General features: G+C 43.5%; 1 protein-coding gene across 4 annotated transcripts in view; it reads right to left on the bottom strand.

The window, feature by feature from the left end:
- Positions 1-23918, bottom strand: part of LOC115109684 (anoctamin-1-like) — a 64446-nt gene that overhangs the window by 25895 nt on the left and 14633 nt on the right. For all 4 annotated transcript variants that reach the window (XM_065009876.1, XM_029634903.2, XM_029634899.2 and 1 more), the window contains 10 exons: positions 14590-14688; positions 14181-14332; positions 12609-12663; positions 12411-12462; positions 11964-12019; positions 10641-10682; positions 5890-5954; positions 5524-5658; positions 3595-3755; positions 1078-1160 (listed from right to left, as the gene is read on the bottom strand). In XM_065009876.1, coding sequence (XP_064865948.1) covers positions 1078-1160; positions 3595-3755; positions 5524-5658; positions 5890-5954; positions 10641-10682; positions 11964-12019; positions 12411-12462; positions 12609-12663; positions 14181-14332; positions 14590-14688 — 900 coding nt within the window. The remainder of the gene's footprint in view (positions 1-1077; positions 1161-3594; positions 3756-5523; positions 5659-5889; positions 5955-10640; positions 10683-11963; positions 12020-12410; positions 12463-12608; positions 12664-14180; positions 14333-14589; positions 14689-23918) is intronic.

Here is a 23918-nt window from a genome sequence, read left to right as displayed (position 1 = left end):
GGGATACATAGAATCCTCCCATCAGGTGCAGAATTTAATACAGCCGTTAAGGATGTCACTGTCCGTCCAACTGGGTCAACAAACCCGGCGTCGAGGTGAGGTTATACAGTCAAGTCAAGATCTACAGTATAAAGTAGGTTGAATATTTTCAAAGACTACAGTTGTCTGCAGTTGCTGGTACCAAGTCAGGTTCTACCTATTTCTACTGAGATGGGTAGGACATTATCACAAAGACAAGGCTGCAGTTTCTGCTGGTCTGGAGCAGGATGGATCTTTGCAGAGGGGACAGGTCAGGGGAGACAGAGAGAGACAGAGAGAGGACTGGCCAGGCCAGGAGATTGTGGGCTGGTGAGCTGGACCTGGCATCCGAGTCCAAGGAGACAGGATGTTTCAGGTGCTGTAAAGCAGTCCAGAAGCAGTGTCCATTAGGGTTGTAAAATTCCAAGGTATTATACACAGCAAGCCCCAGTTGGAAGTTTGCAGAATTTTGTAACCCTAGATGGCATTCAGAGAAGGAGTAGTGGTTCAATGGGTCGTGGTAGTTTGTGGGTACTTTAGGAGGGCGTGAAGGTGTCCATGGACAGTCTGAAGAAGAAGAGCCAGTGTGGGGGGTAGCAAAGCCAGATGGTGACCGAGGGGGAAAAGGATATTTGTGTAAAATGAAATGTTCCAAACCTTCAGCTCTTCCTGTAGGTACCCACGGGGGAAAGAGGAGGACAAGAGAGTTACAAAAATCTCTCAACCTTGAAATCTTTTTGAAAAATGGACTTGAAGAAAAAAAAAGAATTTTGTCATAGTCTATTGTGACAGTTAATATTACTGTCTCCAAATAAAACAACATTGACAAGACAACTGAAATGTAGTTATGCCACATTTTCTCTTCTATTCAGTTTTCCATGGCTCGTGATGGAATTATGAATTAATGAACTATTTGTGGAGAAAATATTCCTGGGAAGTAAGAGCAGTATTTTGAAACAAACAACAACTCGCGGCGTTATTTGGTCAGTCTACAATATGGCGCTCCCATTTACAAACAAATAGCAGTGAAATGCAAGACACCGACAGGAGAGCACTCACCTCCTCCTCCTCGAAGCCGGTCAGATCCCATTCGTAGTTGAGACGCATCTGTCTTCTCTTCCAGTGCTCCATGAACATGGCAGCTGCAGAAACACGACGCGGTTAAGAGTTAACGCTAAGAGCCCCTTTGAACGCAGGAAGAACATGATCCACAATATCAACAAGAGTGTCAGTCCCTCCATCTAGAGTGCTGTCTATGAACTTTGAGAAGAGTGACACGTCCAAAGCCTCATCCCCCAGCTGTAAGCACCAACAAGGTGATGCGGCTGCCGTTTTGATGTTTTTTCAAATCCCCGATGGTACAGTTTGATGCAAATCTAAAGCCATTCAATCTCCTCAAAGTGTTTTATTCAGCAGTTTTATTCAACATTGGGCTGATTATGCAGAAAGTTACGTGGACGGGTGTCCTGCGTGGCTCAGTTGGTGGAACGTGCTGCTTGCGCTGTCAGGGTTATGGGTTCAATTCCTGGCGCCAGCCGTACATAAAACGCACGACTGTACGATGCTTTGGATGAAAGTGTCTGTTAAATGGTATATTTATATTAGTTATTATCAGTGACTCTGGCAGTCCAATTATGGCTCCTCAGCCAGACTAGAAGGATAATTAGTGCGGCATAATAAAAGGTGCTAAAATTAAGATTGCAGTGATCAATTATTACATGTATAATGAGCAAAATGATCAATTGCCACGTGCGTGGGATGAGGGGCTAAACGTGTGAAACTCAGTGTGGAGATGACATGGATTGAAGGTAGGTATTTTCTAGTCCAGTGGAACAGCAAGGGCGGTGGCAGTCTATATGCAGACAGGCACCTGGGGCGATAGCATGTTCTACATTTCCTCCGTATAATGGTCATCCACGAAAGCGTCTTGGCAAGAGTGGATACGCCGAGACTGGATGAGTGACCCGGGATGAAGGAGCCTGGATGAGCGAGAGGTCAGGGTAGCCTAGTGGTTAGAGCGTTGGACTAGTAACCGAAAGGTTGCAAGTTCGAATCCCCGAGCTGACAAGGTACAAATCTGTCGTTCTGCCCCTGAACAGGCAGTTAACCCACTTTTCCTAGGCCGTCATTGAAAAATAAGAATTTGTTCTTAACTGACTTGCCTAGTAAAATAAAGGTACAATTAAAATTAAAATACTGTTTCCCATAGTCTTGACGTTGAGCGACTGAATGAAAAAGAACCCCTATGTGGAGGATGACAATGTGTACAGGTATCTGACTACATTAGGGATGCTGGTATGTACATTTGTGGATAACCAAAACATCATTTTGTGCTCACAATATTGACTCTGACAACAGAGGCAGGGAGGGCATACAGACAATAATAAAAAAATATGCATCATTTATTTGACTTCAGTTGGCCTGAAACGCCCTTCATAATGGCACCTTTAATCCTAGTAGATCGGTAATGCCCTACGTCCTACTTCCAACAGCGAGGGACCCCAGTTGCATCACTCTTTCCCTAGTTGAACAACAACGAGACACAACATACTGTACTACTTGAACCGTGTACTACGCTGTATCCTACAAAGCTTCATCCACGCCTGTCACATCAACGCCAGATGATAACGCCCAGTAGTGAAAATAACACACACAAATAAATCCCAGGGCTGTACCTGTGCCCTCATTCAGTGCTCCAGTCTATTGCTTCCTCCCTTCAGTCTCAGGCCACACAGGCCCATCGTTACTGTGACACTGAACAGAGCACAGGAATGCATCACCAAAGAGTCCGTTTTTTAAAGTGAATGTGGTTTAATTCACTCCAGTAAGACACTGTACAGTCTAGTCTACAGGGCTTAGTGTTGCTTGGACAGCCATAGAGGAAAGAGAGAATAGTGGATGCAGATGGTCAGAAATGAACGGAAGAAAGAAAGAAAGAAGACAACCCGGGAGACTAAACATCTGGAAGAAGAAAATAGATGGAGCTGAGAAAAAGGAGTTTGTCCTATTGTTTCGAGGGGTCCTGTGTGGCTCAGTCGCTACCGACGCCAAGGCCGTAGGTTCATTTCCTGCAGGGATCACATACACACACTAAAGACATATGCACTGTACTGTCAGTCGCAGGTGGGAAGCTGTACAGAGGAAATAGTCTGTCTAACTGTGCCCTCTAAGCACACAACTATCTCCATGTTTGAACACTTTGGATAAACACATCTGCTAAGTGGCCTATATCATTTTATAAAAAAAAAAAAATGTGCACTTCGGATAAAAATGAACTGTCTAGCTAAGTCCGGAACTGTTACATTTTAGTATCATCTTGTCCAGGCAAGAACGGCCCATTGGGCAATAGCCTATTTCCTGTTTTTGTAGTGTGCGGCAGCTTGATGTACAAGTCCACCCCATGGACAGGATGCTAGTCTATCGCTGGGCTTCACAGTACTGTCCGAGTGGTTGATTATTGAGTATTTGTCCCTGTTAAATAAATCCTACAGACACAGACAGTGTCCTACAATCCTACAGACAGAAATCAAGTTGTGCTGTTCTGTTATGTGGTGTGGATGAGCCTCAGCCTCTTACCCCAGAGGGCCATGAAGATGGAGAAGAAGACGGTGGCAGGGTTGTCAAAGAGGTGGCTGGCCCGGGCCGTCCCGCAGGCTTCCTTCAGTTTCCAGTAGTTACAGGCTCTGTCACACAGCGGGCACATGGTGATGTTGTTCCTGGGGTGGCAGATCTCCATGCTGTAAAGAGGGAAGATGGTAGGAAGGAGGTGTAGAGGGAGGGGGGTAGACAAACAGTCAGCCCTCTTCATCTCACTACCACCAGTGTTATTAGGCCAGCCTGTCAAGCCAGTGTTTCCCCTATATTCCTTTAGCAGCTGTGGCCCGTCACTGCTAAATCGTTGCCGCCACTCCCCCAAAAATATGTATTCGTATTTTTTACATATATATACTTTATTTCTGCAGAGATGCTCTTTGAAATGAATAGTGCGAGATTTTGGCAGAATGGATACTCATGGACACCGTTTATGTCTCTACACGCAGTTCAAAGGAAGTAGCTAACTAGCATTAGTGCAATTGCTAATTAGCACAATGACAGCTATTAGCTGTTCCTGTTGACTTCCAGTCATTGCGCTAACTTTAGTTAGCGATGGTCCTCGAAAACTACCTTGAACATCCTCAAACCGCACACAGAGACATACAAATGGTCTCCATGAGTTCATATGCCTCTGGGTAAAGTAATAAAATAGCTCAATTGCCAAAATCTTGCATTATCCCTTTAAGATTATATTTAACATTATCTCTTGCGTTATCCCTTTAAGATCAGTGACAAGTTACATCATATATTTGTAACAAACAGAGCACAGTGCAGTGGCACGCGGTAGTTATATTTCAGATGGTGTCAACATATAGTAATTCCATTTTCGTGCATTTTGGAGTAGAATGTCTTTAAAACAATATCACCAGAAGTGTCGCTCTACAACATCCAATCCCCCTCCCTCGTTACCTTGTCCACCACCGCTGAAAGAAATCCTAGGAGAACCACTGCAAGCTATAGGGACTTTTGACTTCTATAGATCTAATATACAGTATTATAATATTATAGTGAGTATTGAATAAATCATCGTAAATGTGGTGAATGTACACCTGCTCAAAGTTCGCTGAAGCGACTATTGATGAAAATATTTACACAATAATGTCAGGGATCTGGATTGTGTAGTTTAGTTAGCTCTAGTCTCACGAGCCAGGCTCTCAACACAGTAGAACGCTGGAGCTCGAGGCTAAGTCTAAGTATGTTCAGTTCCTGTGAACTCCAGTGGCAGAGAATTGAGACACAGAGAGCAGTGTCGAACTATCCTGACTGAGACGAGAGACGTTAGCCAGGGGTGAAGCCTCAGCTCGCCTTGTCGTCTATTCTAACATCAACCAGATGTTGGTCGTTAGAAATCACCCCTTCGGTCTCCGGAGGAACACGTTTCCTTGTTTCCTTTTTATTGTTCTGGACTGCCAAAACAAGACTAAGCTTAAGGCAGTAGGAAGTGACCTGGTCTATCTTGTCAATGCTTTATTAAACTGCATTATTTATGCTAGCAGGAAGTGAAGATGATTGAATACAAAATCGTTTACATGTCTGTTTGTTCTATCTTTGGCCACGGCTTCAAGTTGAGCACTTGTCAGTTACCGTGGCACAGTTCCTCTCTACTGTGTGTCACCATCCCAGTGTTTACCACTCTACGGCCTAAAGCTGTCTGTCTGTCACAATATTTGAAGCGATTCAATTGGATGTCTGATTAGGACGTGAGGTCATACCTCAACTTGAGCTACGTCTCCGGAGGACACTTTATGGGCTTTCCATTTGGTTTCAATGGTTCTCGGCCCCTTGCACACAGTGAATGAATTGTGTGTATAGTAACCTCACGTAGACATTCCCTATGATTCTGTCGGCTAGAACCGATGACTATTTCCTTGGTTTTCTGACAAGCTGTGTATGGGGCCTTATGTTGCTAACCTGGGAATGTTGTTGTCTACAGTGGCACAGCCGTACAGGAACACGATGACTCCCACTAGAGAAGCAGGGATGAGCATCTGGGTGTACAGCCCCAGCCAAGCAAAGTACAGCCCTATCTTCTCCCCAAAGTACTTCCTGTAGAATAGAACACGTATAAAGGTCTTCCTGCATGATGAACAACACGCTGCATTAGAAAGTAAGGTCCAACACTTTCTTCCATTCCGATTTTTTATATATTTTTTACATGTAGATTAAAACATATTGTGACGTTTCGATCTGAACAGACATTAACCAGACAGAGATTGAGGAAGAACAGAGCAATCTAAGCTTTCAAGATCCAGTTCAGAATCTGAAATTTTAACTCACCTCACTAGCCCGATAGGCTGGTATTTGTAAAAGACACTGTAACTCGCCCACTCCTCATACAAGAGCTGAAACAAAGAACATCGCAATGGATTACTTTGAAACCATCACATGCATTAGAGGGTCCACACTCAAAAGAGAGTTTAAAAGTCTTGATCTCTTCATTCAAGAGGCAAACAAGTGTAGAGGAAATGTTTTGGCTGTTAGTCCCCCGTCAGAGATATTGCTTTCAAACCAACATGCATTCACTTCAATCTTTCAGCATTGGACCCATCTTCCCTATGACTCTCACTGACAAGTATATCCATCTCAGCTCTAAGCATGATTGCTGGAGAGAGTGTGTGATAACTGTGAATGGGTCTTTTGACTTCAGAGGGGTAACATGAGCTGCAGTTAGAGACCCGCAGGCCAACGGGTGAGAGATGGTGCGAGAGAATGAAAGGCGTTTGAAGCCAGCTCCTTTTTCTTCCTTCAACTGACAACAGATGACAGGGGGGACGAATAGAGAGACAGTGCTACCGTGGTAAAGTACAGACGAGTGAGGTTGTTAAGGGGGAGGTGGGAGTTGGGAGGGCTCAAGGAGTAGGCGAGGCAGAGAGGGGGAGGGGTGAGGTGGTGAGGAACAGGGTGGAGAGACTGGGAGTAGGGAACGTTGTGACTGGTGGAGTTGGAACACAGTCTACAGTATTGGGGGGTTGGGGACACAGGCTGTGTGTTCCTTCCATCAACCACAGTTACTGTATGTTTACAGTCCTCCCTCTCCTCTCCATGACACCACTGTGTCTCTGATCAACACCCTTCATGCTAGTGTTTCGCTGAGGGACTGCTTTTGTCAAGCGCTAGAGTAGAACTGTGAAGCTGAACATCGTAGCGCAACAATGTCCTTATCTACTACTGAGAGACTGATTTATTTTTGACTCCGTCACGTCTCATTCATCTTCGTCTAATTCATAATCTCGTCTAGCCTCTTATGTATCCTTGATCATTTTATCAACCCCCAAAAATAATGGTTCTCTTGAAGTAAATCTGAGAGGCTGTCTTTAGAGTAAAGAAGACATGCTGTCCCCCGAAGACCTCCTCTGTTTCGCTCTTTCTCAGCCCCCCGCCTCACCAAAAAAGTGTTACAACAAATCAAAATAGATTTTATATTTGATTATTTTAAATAGCCACCCTTTGCTTTGATGACAGCTTTGCACACTCTTGGCATTCTTTCAAACAGCTTCACCTGGAATGCTTTTCCAACAGTCTTGAAGTAGTTCCCACATATGCTGAACACTTGTTGGCTGCTTTTCCTTCACTCTGCAGTCCGACTCATCCCAAACCATCTCAATTTGGTTGACGTCGGGGGATTGTGGAGGCCATGTCATCTGATGCAGCACTCCATCACTCTTCTTCTTGGTAAAATATCCCTTAAACAGCCTGGAGGTGTGTTGGGTCATTGTCTTTTTGAAAAACAAATGATAGTCCCACTAAGCCCAAACCAGATGGTATGGCGTATCGCTGCAGAATGCTGTGGTAGCCATGCTGGTTAAGTGTGTCTTGAATTCTAAATTAATCACACACAGTGTCACCAGCAAAGTGCCCCCACATGCTTTACGTTGGGAAATACACATGCGGAGATCATCCGTTCACCCACACCGCATCTCACAAAGACACGACTGCTGGAACCAAAATCTCCAATTTGGACTCCAGACCAAAGGACAAATTTCCACCGTTTTAATGTACATTGCTCATGTTTCTTGGCCCAAGCAAGTCTCTTCTCCTTATTGGTGTCCTTTAGTAGTGGTTTCTTTGCAGCAATTCAACCATGAAGGTCTGATTCACACAGTCTCCTCTGAGCAGTTGATGTTGAAATGTGTCTGTTACTTGAACTCTGTGAAGCATTTATTTCAGCTGCAATTTCTGAGGCTGGTAACTCTAATGAACTTGTCCTCTGCAGCAGAGGTAACTCTGGGTCTTCCATTCCTGTGGCGGTCCTCACGAGAGCCAGTTTCATCATAGCACCTGTATGGCCACCCCTACCTTGTCACAACACAACTGATTGGCTCAAACGCATTAAGAAGGAAATAAATAAATAAAATTAACTTTTAACAAGGCACACCTGTTAATTGAAATGCATTCCAGGTGACTGCCTCGTGAAGCTGGTTGAGAGAACGCCAAGAGTGTGCAAAGCTGTCATCAAGGCGAAAGGTGGCTATTTGAAGAATCTCAAAGTGTATATTCCCTCATGGACGAGGCCCCCTGGTATCGGGTTGTGCCTGGGCGGGTCACATAGTGGATCTCACAGCCATGCAGACATCAGTAAGTGATCTGTGTGCGTGCGACCCAGTTTTCAAGTCTCAGAACACACAAACATTCCTTCTAACACTCCCGTCCCCAACACCTCAGTGTCACTATGGGTGAGGCAAGGTACTCTGAAACCAAGCCATCATATCATATTTATACCACATTCAGACAATACATGTAGAGATAATCCAACTAATGAAGAAAACAATGAGTAGCCTCAGGGTCTCTCTCTCTCTATCTCTCTCTCTCTCTCTCTCTCTCTCTCTCTCTCTCTCTCTCAGTGATGCGTCATTTTCTTGCTGGGTCAAGTGCCACTGTACCAGAAACCAGTGTAAAATTTTAGGAGGTAGAGAGAAAGGGAGGGAGAAGAGATTGAATTAAGGAGAGAGAGAGTGAGTACAATTGAGAAAGGGAGAGAGAGAGAGAGAGGCTTCCATCAGTCCACACATTAAATGCTGATTGGTGGAGTCCTCCCATCTCCACAGAGGAACTCTGGAGCTCTGTCAGAGGCTAGTGCTCAGATGTTGACAGTTCTCTGATGTGGACAGAGAAGTGTGGTGACGCACGCTTGGTGCCAGGGCTTTGTTTTCCTCCCCTTGCTCCTCTCGTCTCCTCTGCCTCGGGTACAACATGCTGAGGTTGGCTGGGCCAGTGTAGGCTCAGAGTGTTGGAATTGTCCCCTCCTGATGTCCTGCCAGTGTCACAAGAGGGTGATGAGGCCGTTCTTTCGCTCTCCCTTTCTCCCCTCTACAGGCAGGGTCTCTCTGTCTCTCCACCCTTAACAGGCAGGGTTTCCACCACAACCATCCTACTGAAATACTGCAGAGGCCATATCAACATAACACACTAGACTTTTCTCTCCACAAAGCCTAGTTAATCAACAGGCTACAGACAGGCAGCTTCTTCTCTTGTTTTGTCACCACTCAAAACGACCCTCCTCCTCCCCCCCTCTTCCTCCTCTCCTTTCTGAGAGACACTTATCCTTTGTGAACTATATTATGCTTGCACTATTTATCAGCGTGATTATGCTAGCTATATGAGTGTAAACAGTTGGATAGTTAGACACATTTCTGGTTATCGTGGGGATGGGACAGATGGTGGTGGTGATAAGTGATGAAACATGAAAAGGCATCTGGCTGAGGATGTGGCAGCACACACACACACATGCACGCACACACACACACATGCACGCACACACGCACACACTAGGAGCTATGTAGATTCCCTCTGTTGCCAAGCTGAGCTTATTGTAATCGTTCCCAGGGGGAGGAAGATAAGAGACTTTGAGACGTCTGCATTCAGAGAGAATTCCTCAATTACATGTCGTTATTCTCTTTTTCAATGATGGGGATGCCAAGGATCCTCCTTTTAGCACTCAACAGATGGCCCATACAGCACCACACCACCATTAACACACACAGCAGCCTAGTTAAACAGCTATGAAGATGCTGGATATTTCCTACTTTTCATGTTGTTTTAACTCATTTATAGGCAGAATTATGCCCTTTTGCTTTCTTATGTTTTAGGGCATCATAAATGCCCTTTACCAGATTGGTAAAGACAAAGCACTCTTCTTGACTAGCCCATTTCCAGACCTCAAAGCACGGTCCAGACCTCAATTCCATACGACATCTGAGGTGTAAACTCAAGGACGTAGCCCATTAAAGAACAGAGGACCAAAAAATATGAAGGAGCTGAAGAACAGGAATGTCTGTTGGAAAGCCAAACAAACCTTTGAGTCTGCTCTAAACTAAAACTGGGTTCAAATACTATTTAAAAAAAAAAACGTTTATATATTTTATCTGTGCTGGACTCTGTTCCAAATCCACTATACATATTTATATTCCAGTCAATGTTGTTATGCTAAGCTGAGCGTTTCATATTTCAGATGCAATTGGAGCCCATAGAGTTGCAAAGTTAGAGTCTGATGGCACTGGCACCTACTGTACATCGCTTATCACGCTCATATTGGGGCCCATCTTAGGTTGTACCGGTACGTCAGCTCAATTGCCAATTTCTCAGATTCTGAGTATCACAGAATCAATACTGAAACAGAAACATGTTCATGGCAAGTTGCTATAGATGAAATTGGTCAAAACAACTGTTAAAAACATTTTTAAAAACATACAAAAAGTTATATTTTTTAAATATCAAATTCGACTATAAATGTATGAACATTTTCAAATATGTGCTTATTTTTAGGGGGATTAAAACCAATCATTTATGTAACCAAAGTGTCTCTTTTACAATCACGACCAATTTGGGATAAAAAATAAATAATTAAAGACCCTGTTGGCGCTTAAGAAAAAAACATGTTGGTGCTTTTAGGTTTTCACAAACACACACAGCTGTACTCCAATCGATTGTCGCAGCAGCAGAAACACAGCTGCAGTGTGGTATATTAATAACATCAGTGTCTCCTAAAATAAAATGTATTCGTTCAGTGTGGTCATGTTTATGTCACTCACCTTCCTATCATTGGGCTCCACGTTTTCACCATCCACATCTCCCTGCACGACAAATGAAACAGAGTTATGTCTCTGTCTTGGGATTCGTCCAGATTAGGGTCACTGACATCTTGATGAAGATGAGCAAATCATTCAAAATACTGAGCTATATTGTTTGCTCCCCCCCAAAAAAGGGGAAATTATATTATTTTATACTAATACAATTTCTCAGAGAAAGAGATTTGATTTAACAAGTAATAATTGTGTATCTCAAAAAGGTAGTGGTCAAAATTGACACCCCTAAAGATTCTTATACATAAAGTAGTCAAACGTGTAGTATTTGGTCCCATATTCCCAGTATGCAATGACTCTACAAACTTGTTGGACGCATTTGCAGTTCATCCGTTTTTGTTGTGTTTCAGATTAGAAAGTTAAAGGTCAAAGAAGGTCAAAGGTCAAAGATCACACCCCCAAGACATGCTAACCTCCCTTTCTATTGGTAATAGTGAGAGGTTAGCATTTCTTGGGGATCTTTGACCCTTTCTCACTCACCATTATTCACGATTCATTCAGGATTAGCGGTAATCATGGTAGCATCCACATTAATGTGAAGTGTTTAAAAACATATTATATTCTTCTTTATAATAAAAGTGACTCCAAAATGACACAATACATTATTAACCATTAATTTCTATTGGGCACAAAATAATCTGACTCAACGAAAAAGAACTGCAAATGCATTCAACAAGTTTGTAGAGTCACAAGCTGTAGTCATTGCATGCTAGGAATATGGGACCAAATTCAACATTTTGACTACTTTATTTATAAGAATCTTTAGGGGTGTCAATAAGTTTGACCGTTAGCATTTTGAGATAAAAAAATAAAAAAAACTTTAAAAAACGTATTAAACAAAATATATATCTCTGAGGAATTGTATTAGTATAATTTTTTCGTACAATATTGCTCAGTATTTGAATAATTTATTTTATACAGTCATTTTTGCTCATCTTTATCAAGGGTGTCAATAATGTTGGACTCCACTGTACCTCAATTTACTGCAAGCCTAGGCCTGTAACGCATTACCTATTTGACTGGACTCAACAACACGATTAAAATATTAAGAATCATATCCATAGACAGTCAAGTTGGAAGTTAAATGTATCGTATAGTCAGCACTCAAGAGTTGAATTGACTGCTGATGTCTCAAAAGTCATTAAAACAGCAACACATGTGATGTCCAGGTGGTTGGGAATAACATAATACTGCAAAAAGACACATTTCAGATACAAATTGTACAATCTAGTTTTATTGTAAACACACATGCTGATTGCAGTGAGTACTCACATCATGTAGCGGATAGGCAGCTGTGTAGACTCCACTACCTAGCAGGCTGGTGATCCCTACAGGCAGAGAAAAAAACCCGTTTCAAATCCAAATGAAATAGCAGGTCATTCTGTTGATCTTTAGTCACTGCTTTTGGCATATCCAAGTACATGAACAAATGCCCTTAAAAGGGGTTGCACATCGGGTACTAGTGACAACTCAGAGGTACCATTTCAGTCTAAAGGACCATTTGAGAATCAGCATTTTGTTCAGGCATATAGGTTATAAAACACACACACACACACGCAAGGAACAGACTATTGTCTACATTCTGCATACTTACTGCATTCTTGTGCATGATACATATGTACTACATAAGCACAGATATAACACTCCAACTAACCAGTGACGGGAGAACCCCTCCTAGACGACGGGTATATAAAAACAAGGCAGACTGTTATGACTTACCCATACTATACTTAGCCTTTGTGCATTTTGTACGTTTCAATACTTCAAAAACCTGATAAGATAAGAAGTGAAGAATAAGTGAATACAGAACAGCCCATTCCTATTACTTTTCCAATATACTGAGAACATCTAACCAACGGTCATAATGACGGCAGTCTATAATGGAGGATTTGGCCGACACAATGAAGAAACACTTACTATTGAAGCTCTTGTTTTACTGTCAAAGAAGGAGTCTCTGTCTGATAAATCAAACCTGTTACAGAAAACGCACAGAGACCGTTGTGTTAACTTGGGGACATACAGGCAGTTGGTCTTTGAAGTCATATACCCACATTATAAAGAGAGACACTCTTTCCTACTGTTGTACCAGCACACAATAAAGACCTTCCCAGAAGTGCTTTACACACAGACGTGGAATGAAACCAATTATAGAGAGGATGTCAGTGGTTAGGCACCCCGGACAAAGCCTGGTCCCAGATCTCTTCCTACTGTCTTGCCAACTCCCATGGCTATTGTCACGCGACGTGGAGTTGGCAAGACCGCAGCAACAGATCTGGGACCAGGCTTGCCCATCCAGGGACTAGAGGGCCTAAAGGTCTTTAAAGGTCTTGCAGACCTGTAATAGATAACACATGGGAGATTGTTTTGGTTAGCACAGGTACAGCTACACCAGATGAACAGAGAGCATGGATGGAATAGCATAGACTCCAGCATTAGGCCAGCAGCTCGAGATAGACTCCCAACCAATCTCTAGACAAAACAAATCAACAACAAACGCAGGCAGAAATAACCCTGTTTATAGCTTATGCCCTTAGACAAATACTGTTGTGTGTTGTTTGAGTAAGAGAAAAAGCTGACAAGACCTTTTTTTTTTTAACTTTTTTTTTTTTTTTACATTAAACAAAACATCAACATCATGTTTATTTGACTTCTGCTTCTGGGCTAGATCATGTGTGAGCTGGTATGTCTGTCCTTCCTGGTAATTCTTTCCTGGAAGAGTTACAGAATAATGGGTTCAATTTCAGCTCTCAGTAGAGTAACTCCATCTTTTCAGGAAATTGTTTACCATACCCTATCTTTACATTTATTGTCATTTGGCAGACACTCATATCCAGAGCGATTTACAGGAGCAATTAGGGTGAAGTGCCTTGCTCAAGACCACATCAACAGATTTTCCCCCTAGTCAGCTCTGGGATTCAACCTAGCAACCATTCGGTTACTGACCCAACGCTCCTAACTGCTAGGCTACTATTTATAACTAGCCTTTTTTTTTTTTTTTGCTCTTCCTAAACTGTGTCACAGTTAATATTGATAGTCTCTCGTTGTACAAGCCCTCAAACCTTCAGGCCTTTAGCTATTTTTCTGTTCGGCCTTCAGTGTGTGGCAATAGGTATGCCACATGTTATACCATATGCTGCTACATCGGTCCATTTGAGGAAGTTGATGAAATGCTCATTAAACACAGATGGATAGGAGTGGCAATTGGGGCTTTAGAGAACAATCTTGTATATATAATCGTAATACTTATATACTGACATATACAAGCCTTTAGCTGTTTCTCTTGCCTGTCCTTCGATGTGTGGCAACAGGCATATGCCACCACATGCCATACCATATGCCAATACACGTACACATTAAAAGTGCATTAAATGTCCTTGAAACCAAGATGGATTGGAGCAGGAATTGAGGTCCATATGTTACCGTACATGAACACAGTCTACACAGCCTTGTACATTGCATATCACCATAAGACATACAGTGTAAACTCACAAGTGTTGTTTTTCCCTGGAAAACGCGTAGGAGAGATGCTTAACGTGTTGTCCCCTGTTCTCGTCCACGTTGGGGTGAAGTGGTTCAGTGGCTTTGTTTACCAATGTGTTGATCTTCGCCCCAACACCACTGCACTGCTTCACTTCATATACCTAGAAGAAATCCACCAGGAGTTTAACCAGGGCACTATAGAACGGATCATCGGTGATAACAATGCCTAGCAGGAAGTCTGTGTCTGAAAAGGTTACTAGTTGTCAAAGCCTTGCTTCCTCCGTCCTCGTTTCCTCTGATTCCTCGTCTCCCTCTCAAAGCTCATTGGAGGAAGAGGTCCAAAGGAGAAAAACAAGGACGGAGGAAGCAAGGACTTGACAGCCTGTAACCTTTACATGTCATTCAACAGTTGACGTACTTTTTTCGTGGGCATCTTGAGCTTCATAAACTCTGCCTCTCGACAGAGCACATGCCATGGAGCGTGGATCTTCACAAAACCCACACCTGGAGTTTTAGTCTGAAATAAACAGAGCGGATTCATTTAATCAAATCAACGTTTATTTTTGAAACAATACAATGTAAGTTTAAGGTTTGTTAAGAGCAAATACATCTGAGTGTCCAACACTTTGCCCATATGGCCCTTTCTATGCTAGACCAACAAACAGTACGACATGGAGACATGGATAAACAGAGGGAAATAAGGTGACCGAATTAAAGATTTGAAAGAAATGCATGCATTTATCTCGTGCCATTAAGGAAAGCAATACATTCATCTGGATAACAGTTGGGTAAACAATAAACGGGACTCTCCAAACAAATCCCTCCTCCTCTACAGTAACTTCAATCAAAACAAGGTCTGGGAACGGAAGGCTACTTATGCGAGACACAGAGGGAAAGACACCATGGGAAATCACGAGAGAAATATGCTACCATTCTTTAGAAACACATCATCATTATCATTACAAACAAGTCTCTCAACGTAAGCATTTCAATTTGATTTGATTTATTTCACCATTATACATTTACAATGACAACCTGTCAGGGAGCGATCGCAGCACGCCGAGCACACAACGACAAAATAAAAGTGAAAAGTAGTACCAACACAAACATTCTTTCGCAGTGTGTCTGTTCATGAACATCCACACAGGAGGGATTCACTGTGAAGACTTCGATGCTGCTGTCACTCAGTTACCCAGTTATGACCCACAGGATATCATGGTTAGTTAGTTGTTTATTTACATGGAATCAGTGGTTACTGAGCTGATCGTTCATGGTACAGCACAGAATATCTGATTCAATGTGCAACTCCTCCTGTGACAAGGCAACCATCACCAGCAGCAGGGAATGGCCTTTAACTTTGATCTCAAATTCTAAACAACCAACTCTAACAGGCTTTCTCAGTTTATATAGTCTCCAATAGAGCTGCGACAAGCATCGTTAGCAACAAGGGACGCATAATCATAAAACAAAACACAGTCTCTTACTTGGATCTCGAACTCTGGAACCACTGACTGTCTTAACAGCTTTGTCACTTCTTAAGATGTCTTTCCCTTCCATTTCAGAGCCAGCATTTTGTTATTGGTTGTGATACAGATCATCGGACTTTGTGTAACGTCTTGTCAAAGTACCTTGGACTTGACGTGCCTCTGTGCTGTGTTCTGCACGTCAAAACACAGATGTCACACAACCCAAAACATGAGGGATTGACATTTCCTACAACTCAAGACATGGTGGAGTCGTTGCTATCAAAAGGCTGTATGTCTGTGAGTAATCGGACCGAGAATGATTTTGGAATGCAACAACTAGTCTGTGAGACTGCATTATGTCTCCTGTTCCCACCATCACATAGCAAAACATAAAGACCCCTCCTGGACAAAATTAGAGCTTTTGATCCAGTCTTGGATCAAAATGTAGTTGTGTATAGATAGGATCTTAATTTGATAAATTTTGTTGCCGAGACTTACCCTGCGAACCTAAAAGGGTTCTTTGGTTGTCCTCATAGGAGAACCCTTTGAAGAACCCTTTTTGGTTGCAGGTAAAACCTTTTTGGGTCCCATGTGGAACCCTTTCCACAGAGGGTTATACATGAAAAATGGTTCTCCATGGAACCAAAAAGAGTTCTCCCATGGGGACAACAGAAGAACCCTGTTGGAAATCATTATTTCTAAAAGTGTATCATACGGTTATATTAGCAGTATTACACTTTTCATGCAACCTCATTTTGACGTGCTAATAGCCTAAGCACCAATCAAGCAACATTATGGATTAAAATCCTGTTGCTGCAGGATTATTTTGCTGCTACAATACAGACCAAATGAAGATCCTACAACTGACCTTATTAAAGGTTTGTGGAGGAGCAATCGTGTGTGTGTACAGTACCCCTTAACAAGTGATGTGCCAGCTGAGAACAAGTTCTAGTTTACAACTGTGACCTGGCCAAGATAAATCAAAGCAGTGCAACATAAACAACACCACAGAGAGACACATGGGATAAACAAACATACAGTCAATTACACAATAGAAAAATCTATGTACAGTTTGTGCAAATGTAGTAAGATGTAGTAAGATTAGGGTGGTAAGGCAATAAATAGTGGCGAAATAATTACAATTTAGCATTAAAACTGAAGTGATAGAGTGGGATAAAAAAGTATTTAGTCAGCCACCAATTGTGCAAGTTCTCCCACTTAAAAAGATGAGAGAGGCCTGTAATTTTCATCATAGGTTCACTTCAACTATGACAGACAAAATGAGAAAAAAAATCCAGAAAATCACATTGTAGGATTTCTAATGATTTTTTTTTGCAAATTATGGTGGAAAATAAGTATTTGGTCAATAACAAAAGTTTATCTCAATACTTTGTTATATACCCTTTGTTGGCAATGACAGAGGTCAAACGTTCTCTAAGTCTTCACAAGGTTTTCACACACTGTTGCTGGTATTTTGGCCCATTCCTCCATGCAGATCTCCTCTAAAGCAGTGATGTTTTGGGGCTGTTGGTGGGCAACACAGACTTTCAACTCCCTCCAAAGATTTTCTATGGCATTGAGATCTGGAGACTGGCTAGGCCACTCCAGGACCTTGAAATGCTTCTTACGAAGCCACTCCTTCGTTGCCCGGGCGGTGTGTTTGGGATCATTGTCATGCTGAAAGACCCAGCCACGTTTCATCTTCAATGCCCTTGCTGATGGAAGGAGTTTTCACTCAAAAATCTGACGATACATGGCCCCATTCATTCTTTCCTTTACACGGATCAGTCGTCCTGGTCCCTTTGCAGAAAAACAGCCCCAAAGCATGATATTTCCACCCCCATGCTTCACAGTAGGTATGGTGTTCTTTGGATGCAACTCAGCATTCTTTGTCCTCCAAACACGACGAGTTGAGTTTTTACCAAAAAGTTATATTTTGGTTTCATCTGACCATATGACATTCTCCCAATCTTCTTCTGGATCATCCAAATGCTCTCTAGGGGACACGTCTGGCACTGCAGGATTTGAGTCCCTGGCGGCGTAGTGTGTTACTGATAGTAGGCTTTGTTACTTTGGTCCCAGCTCTCTGCATTCACTAGGTCCCCCCCCCCCGTGTGGTTCTGGGATTTTTGCTCACCGTTCTTGTGATCATTTTGACCCCACAGGGTGAGATCTTGCGTGGAGCCCCAGATCGAGGGAGATTATCAGTGGTCTTGTATGTCTTTCATTTCCTAATAATTGCTCCCACAGTTGATTTCTTCAAACCAAGCTCTTTACCTATTGCAGATTCAATCAGTGTGGTGCAGGTCTACAATTTTGTTTCTGGTGTCCTTTGACAGCTCTTTGGTCTTGGCCATAGTGGAGTTTGGAGTGTGACTGTTTGAGGTTGTGGACAGGTGTATTTTATACTGATAACAAGTTCAAACATGTGCCATTAATACAGGTAACGAGTGGAGGACAGAGGAGCCCCTTAAAGAAGAAGTTACAGGTCTGTGAGAGACAGAAATCTTACTTGTTTGTAGGTGACCAAATCCTTATTTTCCACCAAAATGTGCAAATAAATTCATTAAAAATCCTACAATGTGATTTTCTGTATATGTATACAGAATGGTGTCGTCCGTGTAGAGGTGGATCAGAGAATCTCCAGCAGCAAGAGCGACATCATTGATATATACAGAGAAAAGTCGGCCCGAGAATTGAACCCTGTGGCACTGCCAGAGGTCTGGACAACAGGCCCTCCGATCTGACACACTGAACTCTATCTGAGAAGTAGTTGGTGAACCAGGCGAGGCAGTCATTTGAGAAGTCAAAGCTATTGAGTCTGCCGATAAGAATGCGGTGATTGACAGAGTCGAAAGCCTTGGCCAGGTCGATGAAGACGGCTGCACAGTACTGTCTTTTATCGATGGCGGCTATGATATCGTTTAGGACCTTGAGCGTGGCTGAGGTGCATCCATGACCAGCTCGGAAACCAGATTGCATAGTGGAGAAGGTACGGTGGGATTCGAAATGGTCGGTGATCTGTTTGTTAACTTGGCTTTCAAAGATTTTAGAAAGGCAGGGCAGGATGGATATAGGTCTACAACAGTTTGGGTCTAGAGTGTCTCTCCCTTTGAAGAGGGGGATGACCGCGGCAGCTTTCCAATCTTTGGGGATCTCAGACGATATGAAAGAGAGGTTAAACAGGCTAGTAATAGGGGTTGCAACAGTTTTGGCGGGTCATTTTAGAAAGAGAGGGTCCAGATTGTCTAGCCCAGCTGATTTGCAGGGATCCAGATTTTTTTTCAGAACATCAGCTATCTGGATTTGGGTGAAGGAGAAGTCGGGGGGGCTTGGGAAAGTTGCTGCGGAGGGTGTAGAGCTGTTGGCCAGAACACTCCTTCTTTGGCCTCCAACTGCTCTTAAATGCTAGTAAAAACTAATTATTGTAGATTTATCGGTGGCGACAGTGTTTCCTAGCCTCAGTGGAGTGGGCAGCTGGGAGGAGGTGCTCTTATTCTCCATGGACTTTACAGTGTCCCAAAGCTTTCTGGAATTAGTGCTACAGGATGCAAGGATGCATTTCTGTTTGAAAAAGCTAGCCTTAGCTTTCCTAACTGACTGTGTATATTGGTTCCTGACTTCCCTGAAAAGTTGCATACTGTTCGATGCTAATTCAGTACGCCACGGGATGTTCTAATACTGGTCAAGGGCAGCCAAGTCTGGAGTGAACCAAGGGCTAAATCTGTTCTTAGTTCTACATTTTTTAATGGGGCATGCTTATTTAAGATGGTGAGGAAGGCTCTTTTAAAGAACAACCAGACATCATCTACTGATGGGATGAGGTCAATATCCTTCCAGGATACCCTTGCCAGGTCGATTAGAAAGGCCTGCTCGCTGAGGGGTTTTAGGGAGCATTTGACAGTGATGAGGGGTGGTCATTTGACCGCGGACCCATTACGGATACAGGCAATGAGGCAGTGATCGCTGAGATCCTGGTTGAAGACAGCAGAGGTGTATTTAGAGGGCAAGTTGGTCAGGATGATATCTATGAAGGTACCCATGTTTACGGATTTAGGGTTGTACCTGGTAGGTTCCTTGATAATTTGGGTGAGATTGAGGGCATCTAGCTTAGATTGTAGGACGGCGGGAGTGTTAAGCATTTCCCAGTTTAGGTCACCTAACAGTATGAACTCTGAAGATAGATGGGGGGAAATCAATTCACATATGGTGTCCAGGGCACAGCTGGGGGCTGAGGGGGTCTATAAACAAGTGGCAACAGTGAGAGACTTATTTTTGGAAGGATTTTCAAAAGTAGAAGCTCAAACTGTTTGGGCATAGACCTGGATAGTATGACAGAACTCTGCAGGCTATCTCTGCAGTAGATTGCAACTCCGCCCCCTTTGGCAGTTCTATCTTGTCGGAAAATTTTATATTTAGGGATGGACATTTCAGTATTATTGGTGGCCTTCCTAATCCAGGATTCAGACATGGCTAGGACATCCGGGTTGGCGGAGTGTGCTAAAGCAGTAAATAAAACAATCTTAGGGAGGAGGCTTCTGATGTTAACATGCATGAAACCAAGGCTTTTACAGTTACAGAAGTCAAGAAATGAGAGCGCCTGGGGAATGAGTGTAGTGCTGGGGGCTACAGGGCCTGGGTTAACCTCTACATCACCAGAGGAACAGAGGAGGAGTAGGATAAGGGTACGGCTAAAGGCTATAAGAATTGGTCATCTAGTGGGTAGGGAACAGAGAATAAAAGGAGCAGGTTTCTGGGCATGGTAGAATATATTCAGGGCATAATGTACAGACATGGTAGGATGTGAGTACAGTGGAGGTAAACCTAGGCATTGAGTGACGATGAGAGAGGTTGTGTCTCTGGAGGCACCAGTTAAGGCAGGTGAGGTCTCCGCATGTGTGGGGGGTGGGACAAAAGAGCTATCTAAGGCATGTTGAGCGGGACTGGGGGCCCTACAGTGAAATAAAACAATAATAACTAACCGAAGCAGCAGTAGATAAGGCATATTAACATTAGGGAGAGGCATGTGTAGCCGAGTGATCATAGGGTCCTATGAACAGCAATAGGTGAGACAGGGAGCCGTATGATAGTTGCTACTACGCTAGGTGAGCAGGAGACACGGCGTTCAGAAATCTAGCGGGCCGGGGATAGCAGATGGGTCTTCGGCGACATCGCAATGAAAAAATCCTGTTGAAACCACATTGGACGATTACATCGGCAGACCAGTCGTAATGGATCGGCGGGGCTCCATGTCGGCAATAAAGGGTCCAGGCCAATTGGCAAAAGAGGTATTGCAGCCCAAGAATTAGCTGGTATGCCTCTTCGGCTAGCCGGGATATGAGCCTAGCTTGAGACTAGCTCAAGGTTAACTGGTGCTTGCTTCGGGACAGAGGCGTTAGCCAGCAAATAGCCACTCGGTTGAAGCTAGCTAGCTGCGATGATCCTGTGTAATGGTCCAGAGCTTGCGGCAGGAATCCATTGATGTAGTAGAGAAAAGCAGTCCGATATGCTCTGGGTTGATATTGTGCTGTGCAGACTGGCAGGTATTGACCGAGCTAAAGCTGGCTGGTGTCCGAGCTAACGGAGAAGACCACTAGCAGTGGCTAACTGAGTATAAATATAGCAGATCCTTACAACATTGGGTCAGGCAGGTTGCATGAAAGTATATTCAGTTCGACTATTTACAAGGGACAAGACAAACACGCGTCCGACTGCTACGCCATCTTGGAATTCATGTTTCATGAAACATGAAATAAATGTTTCAACAAGTAATGAGTTTAGGCCTGCGGATCTGAAAGACATCCAATCAGGTATTATGTAGTCTTGCGCTGCCAGATATTACCCTGCATTCTCGTTCAAGGAGTCTGACAAATATTCTGGAGCGGTTGTGGTCAGATTTAGGTAATGGGTTTCCTAGCAGAAGTTTCCATCACTGTTTCAGTCTCAAACATTCACACTCCTCCACATCCTGTTACCACCTCCGCTTCCTCCCTTCCCACTGCAGTCCCATCCCAGTATTAGATCCACTAAGTGTCTTCTATATACAGATAAGTTTAAGTCAACAGCACTTTAATGATCTATAATACTTAGGGCGCCTGTTTTAATCAACTAACTCCACAATGGACGGTCGATGAGAGGAAACGATAAAAAACCTAAACAGTACTCCCTTCTCTCCACTCCACTAACATGATAAGAAAGAGATTATTCAGTATGTTTTCCCCCACAGAGAACACAAACAGTTGTAATAACAGCGGTATCTATGAGGGAATAAGCTTCAGTACTAGAATGGTGGCTTTAATGCAATTTGGGGACAAAGTGGAAATTATAACCGGATGGTTTATAGATGAATCACAATTCATCTTGGCACCCAGAACCAATTCTCGCGTGTACACTGCCTGTCACAAAGTCCCAAAGAACACTTGGCATGCGACATACGTCTCTTTTTCTCACATACTTAATTTAATGATATCAATAGGACATCAAGCTTGTGAGAAATGTGCCCATTGTAAGTGTGAGAGTGTGTGAGAGTGTGTGAGAGTGTGCGAGAGTGTGCAGGAGTGTATGTACAGTCAAGGTATTCTGTGTTATCCTCTAGCTGGTATGGCCACATTGCTTGTCTGGAGTGTGTGTATGTGTGTGTGCTTGTCTGGAGTGTGTGTGTGTGTGCTTGTCTGGAGTGTGTGTGTGTGTGTGTGTGTGTGTGTGTGTGTGTGTGTGTGTGTGTGTGTGTGTGTGTGTGTGTGTGTGTGTGTGGTGTGTGTGTGTGTGTGTGTGTGTGTGTGTGCATGGGCATGGTGTGATCCTTCCACTGGGCCATCCCTATCCTGCCCTGCCCTGCCCTGCTCTGCCTGGGTAAAGAGATCCACCATGGCAGCTGTCATCTTGCCATCATCAGCACTCGGACCAACTTGATAGTCTCAGATTACTGAGACTTCACCCTCATGTCCTTCTTACTCTCTATTACAGATTACAGTTGGTCAACACACCACAAGCATACTGAAGGCTATCACTACAAGTGCACAGGGTTTTCCCTTTTTCATTCACTCTCACTCTCTAGTCCAAAACGATGATTTGATGAATCCCTTGATCCTGATCAGTGATTTTGATTTCAAAATGCATTGGCTTTGAATGAAGAAAAATAAGATTACATTGAAATTACTGATGTAATGTTGAAAGGATTTTGAAGTCCATAATGGCATTTTCAAAGACAGTCAAACATTGTCAGGTGTGAGAAACAGAATCCTCTGTGACAGCAGCCAGACAGGTTGACGCAGTTAAGCCACCCCCCTGCTAGTCCAGCTAGCCTTCTATAGGCCGATTTCAGCTGGTGCTGTGCCAAACTACAATGTATATTTTGTGTAATGTTGCATGGTGGGGACAAAAATAACCCTGATCCACCAGCCTGCTGGAAAACTCTAGAGGGGCAACAGTATTGTACGTGATGTTCTCCCCTCTTCCCTAAGCTAACGCTCGGCTAACACTAGCTAATGCTAGACCTGGCCGGACATACAGTATATCACACCCCTCACATTTTCGTAAATATCTGAGTATATATTTTCATGTGACAACACTGAAGAAATGACACTTTGCTACAATGTAAAGTAGTGAGTGTACAGCTTGTATAACAGTGTAAATTTGCTGTCCCCTCAAAATAACTCAACACACAGCTATTAATGTCTAAACCGCTGGCAACAAAAGTGAGTACACCCCTAAGTGAAAATGTCCAAATTGGGCCCAAAGTGTCAATATTTTGTGTGGCCACCATCATTTTCCAGCACTGCCTTAACCCTCTTGGGCATGGAGCTCAGCAGAGCTTCACAGGTTGCCACTGGAGTACTCTTCCACTCCTCCATGACGACATCACGGAGCTGGTGGATGTTAGAGACCTTGCACTCCTCCACCTTCCGTTTGAGGATGCCCCACAGATGCTCAATAGGGTTTAGATCTGGAGACATGCTTGGCCAGTCCATCACCTTAACCCTCAGCTTCTTTAGCAAGGCAGTGGTCGTCTTGGAGGTGTGTTTGGGGTCGTTATCATGTTGGAATACTGCCCTGCGGCCCAGTCTCCGAAGGGAGGGGATCATGCTCCAACATGTCACGGTACATGTTGGCATTCATGGTTCCCTCAATGAACTGTAGCTCCCCAGTGCCGGCAGCACTCATGCAGCCCCAGACCATGACACTCCCACCACCATGCTTGACTGTAGGCAAGACACACTTGTCTTTGTACTCCTCACCTGGTTGCCGCCACACACGCTTGACACCAAATAAGTTTATCTTG

The sequence above is a fragment of the Oncorhynchus nerka genome, linkage group LG25 (assembly GCF_034236695.1).
Source record: "Oncorhynchus nerka isolate Pitt River linkage group LG25, Oner_Uvic_2.0, whole genome shotgun sequence".
Taxonomy (NCBI): Eukaryota; Metazoa; Chordata; class Actinopteri; order Salmoniformes; family Salmonidae; genus Oncorhynchus; species Oncorhynchus nerka.
The sequence above is the reverse complement of the archived record's forward strand: the minus strand, read 5'-3'. Positions and strand labels throughout refer to the sequence as shown.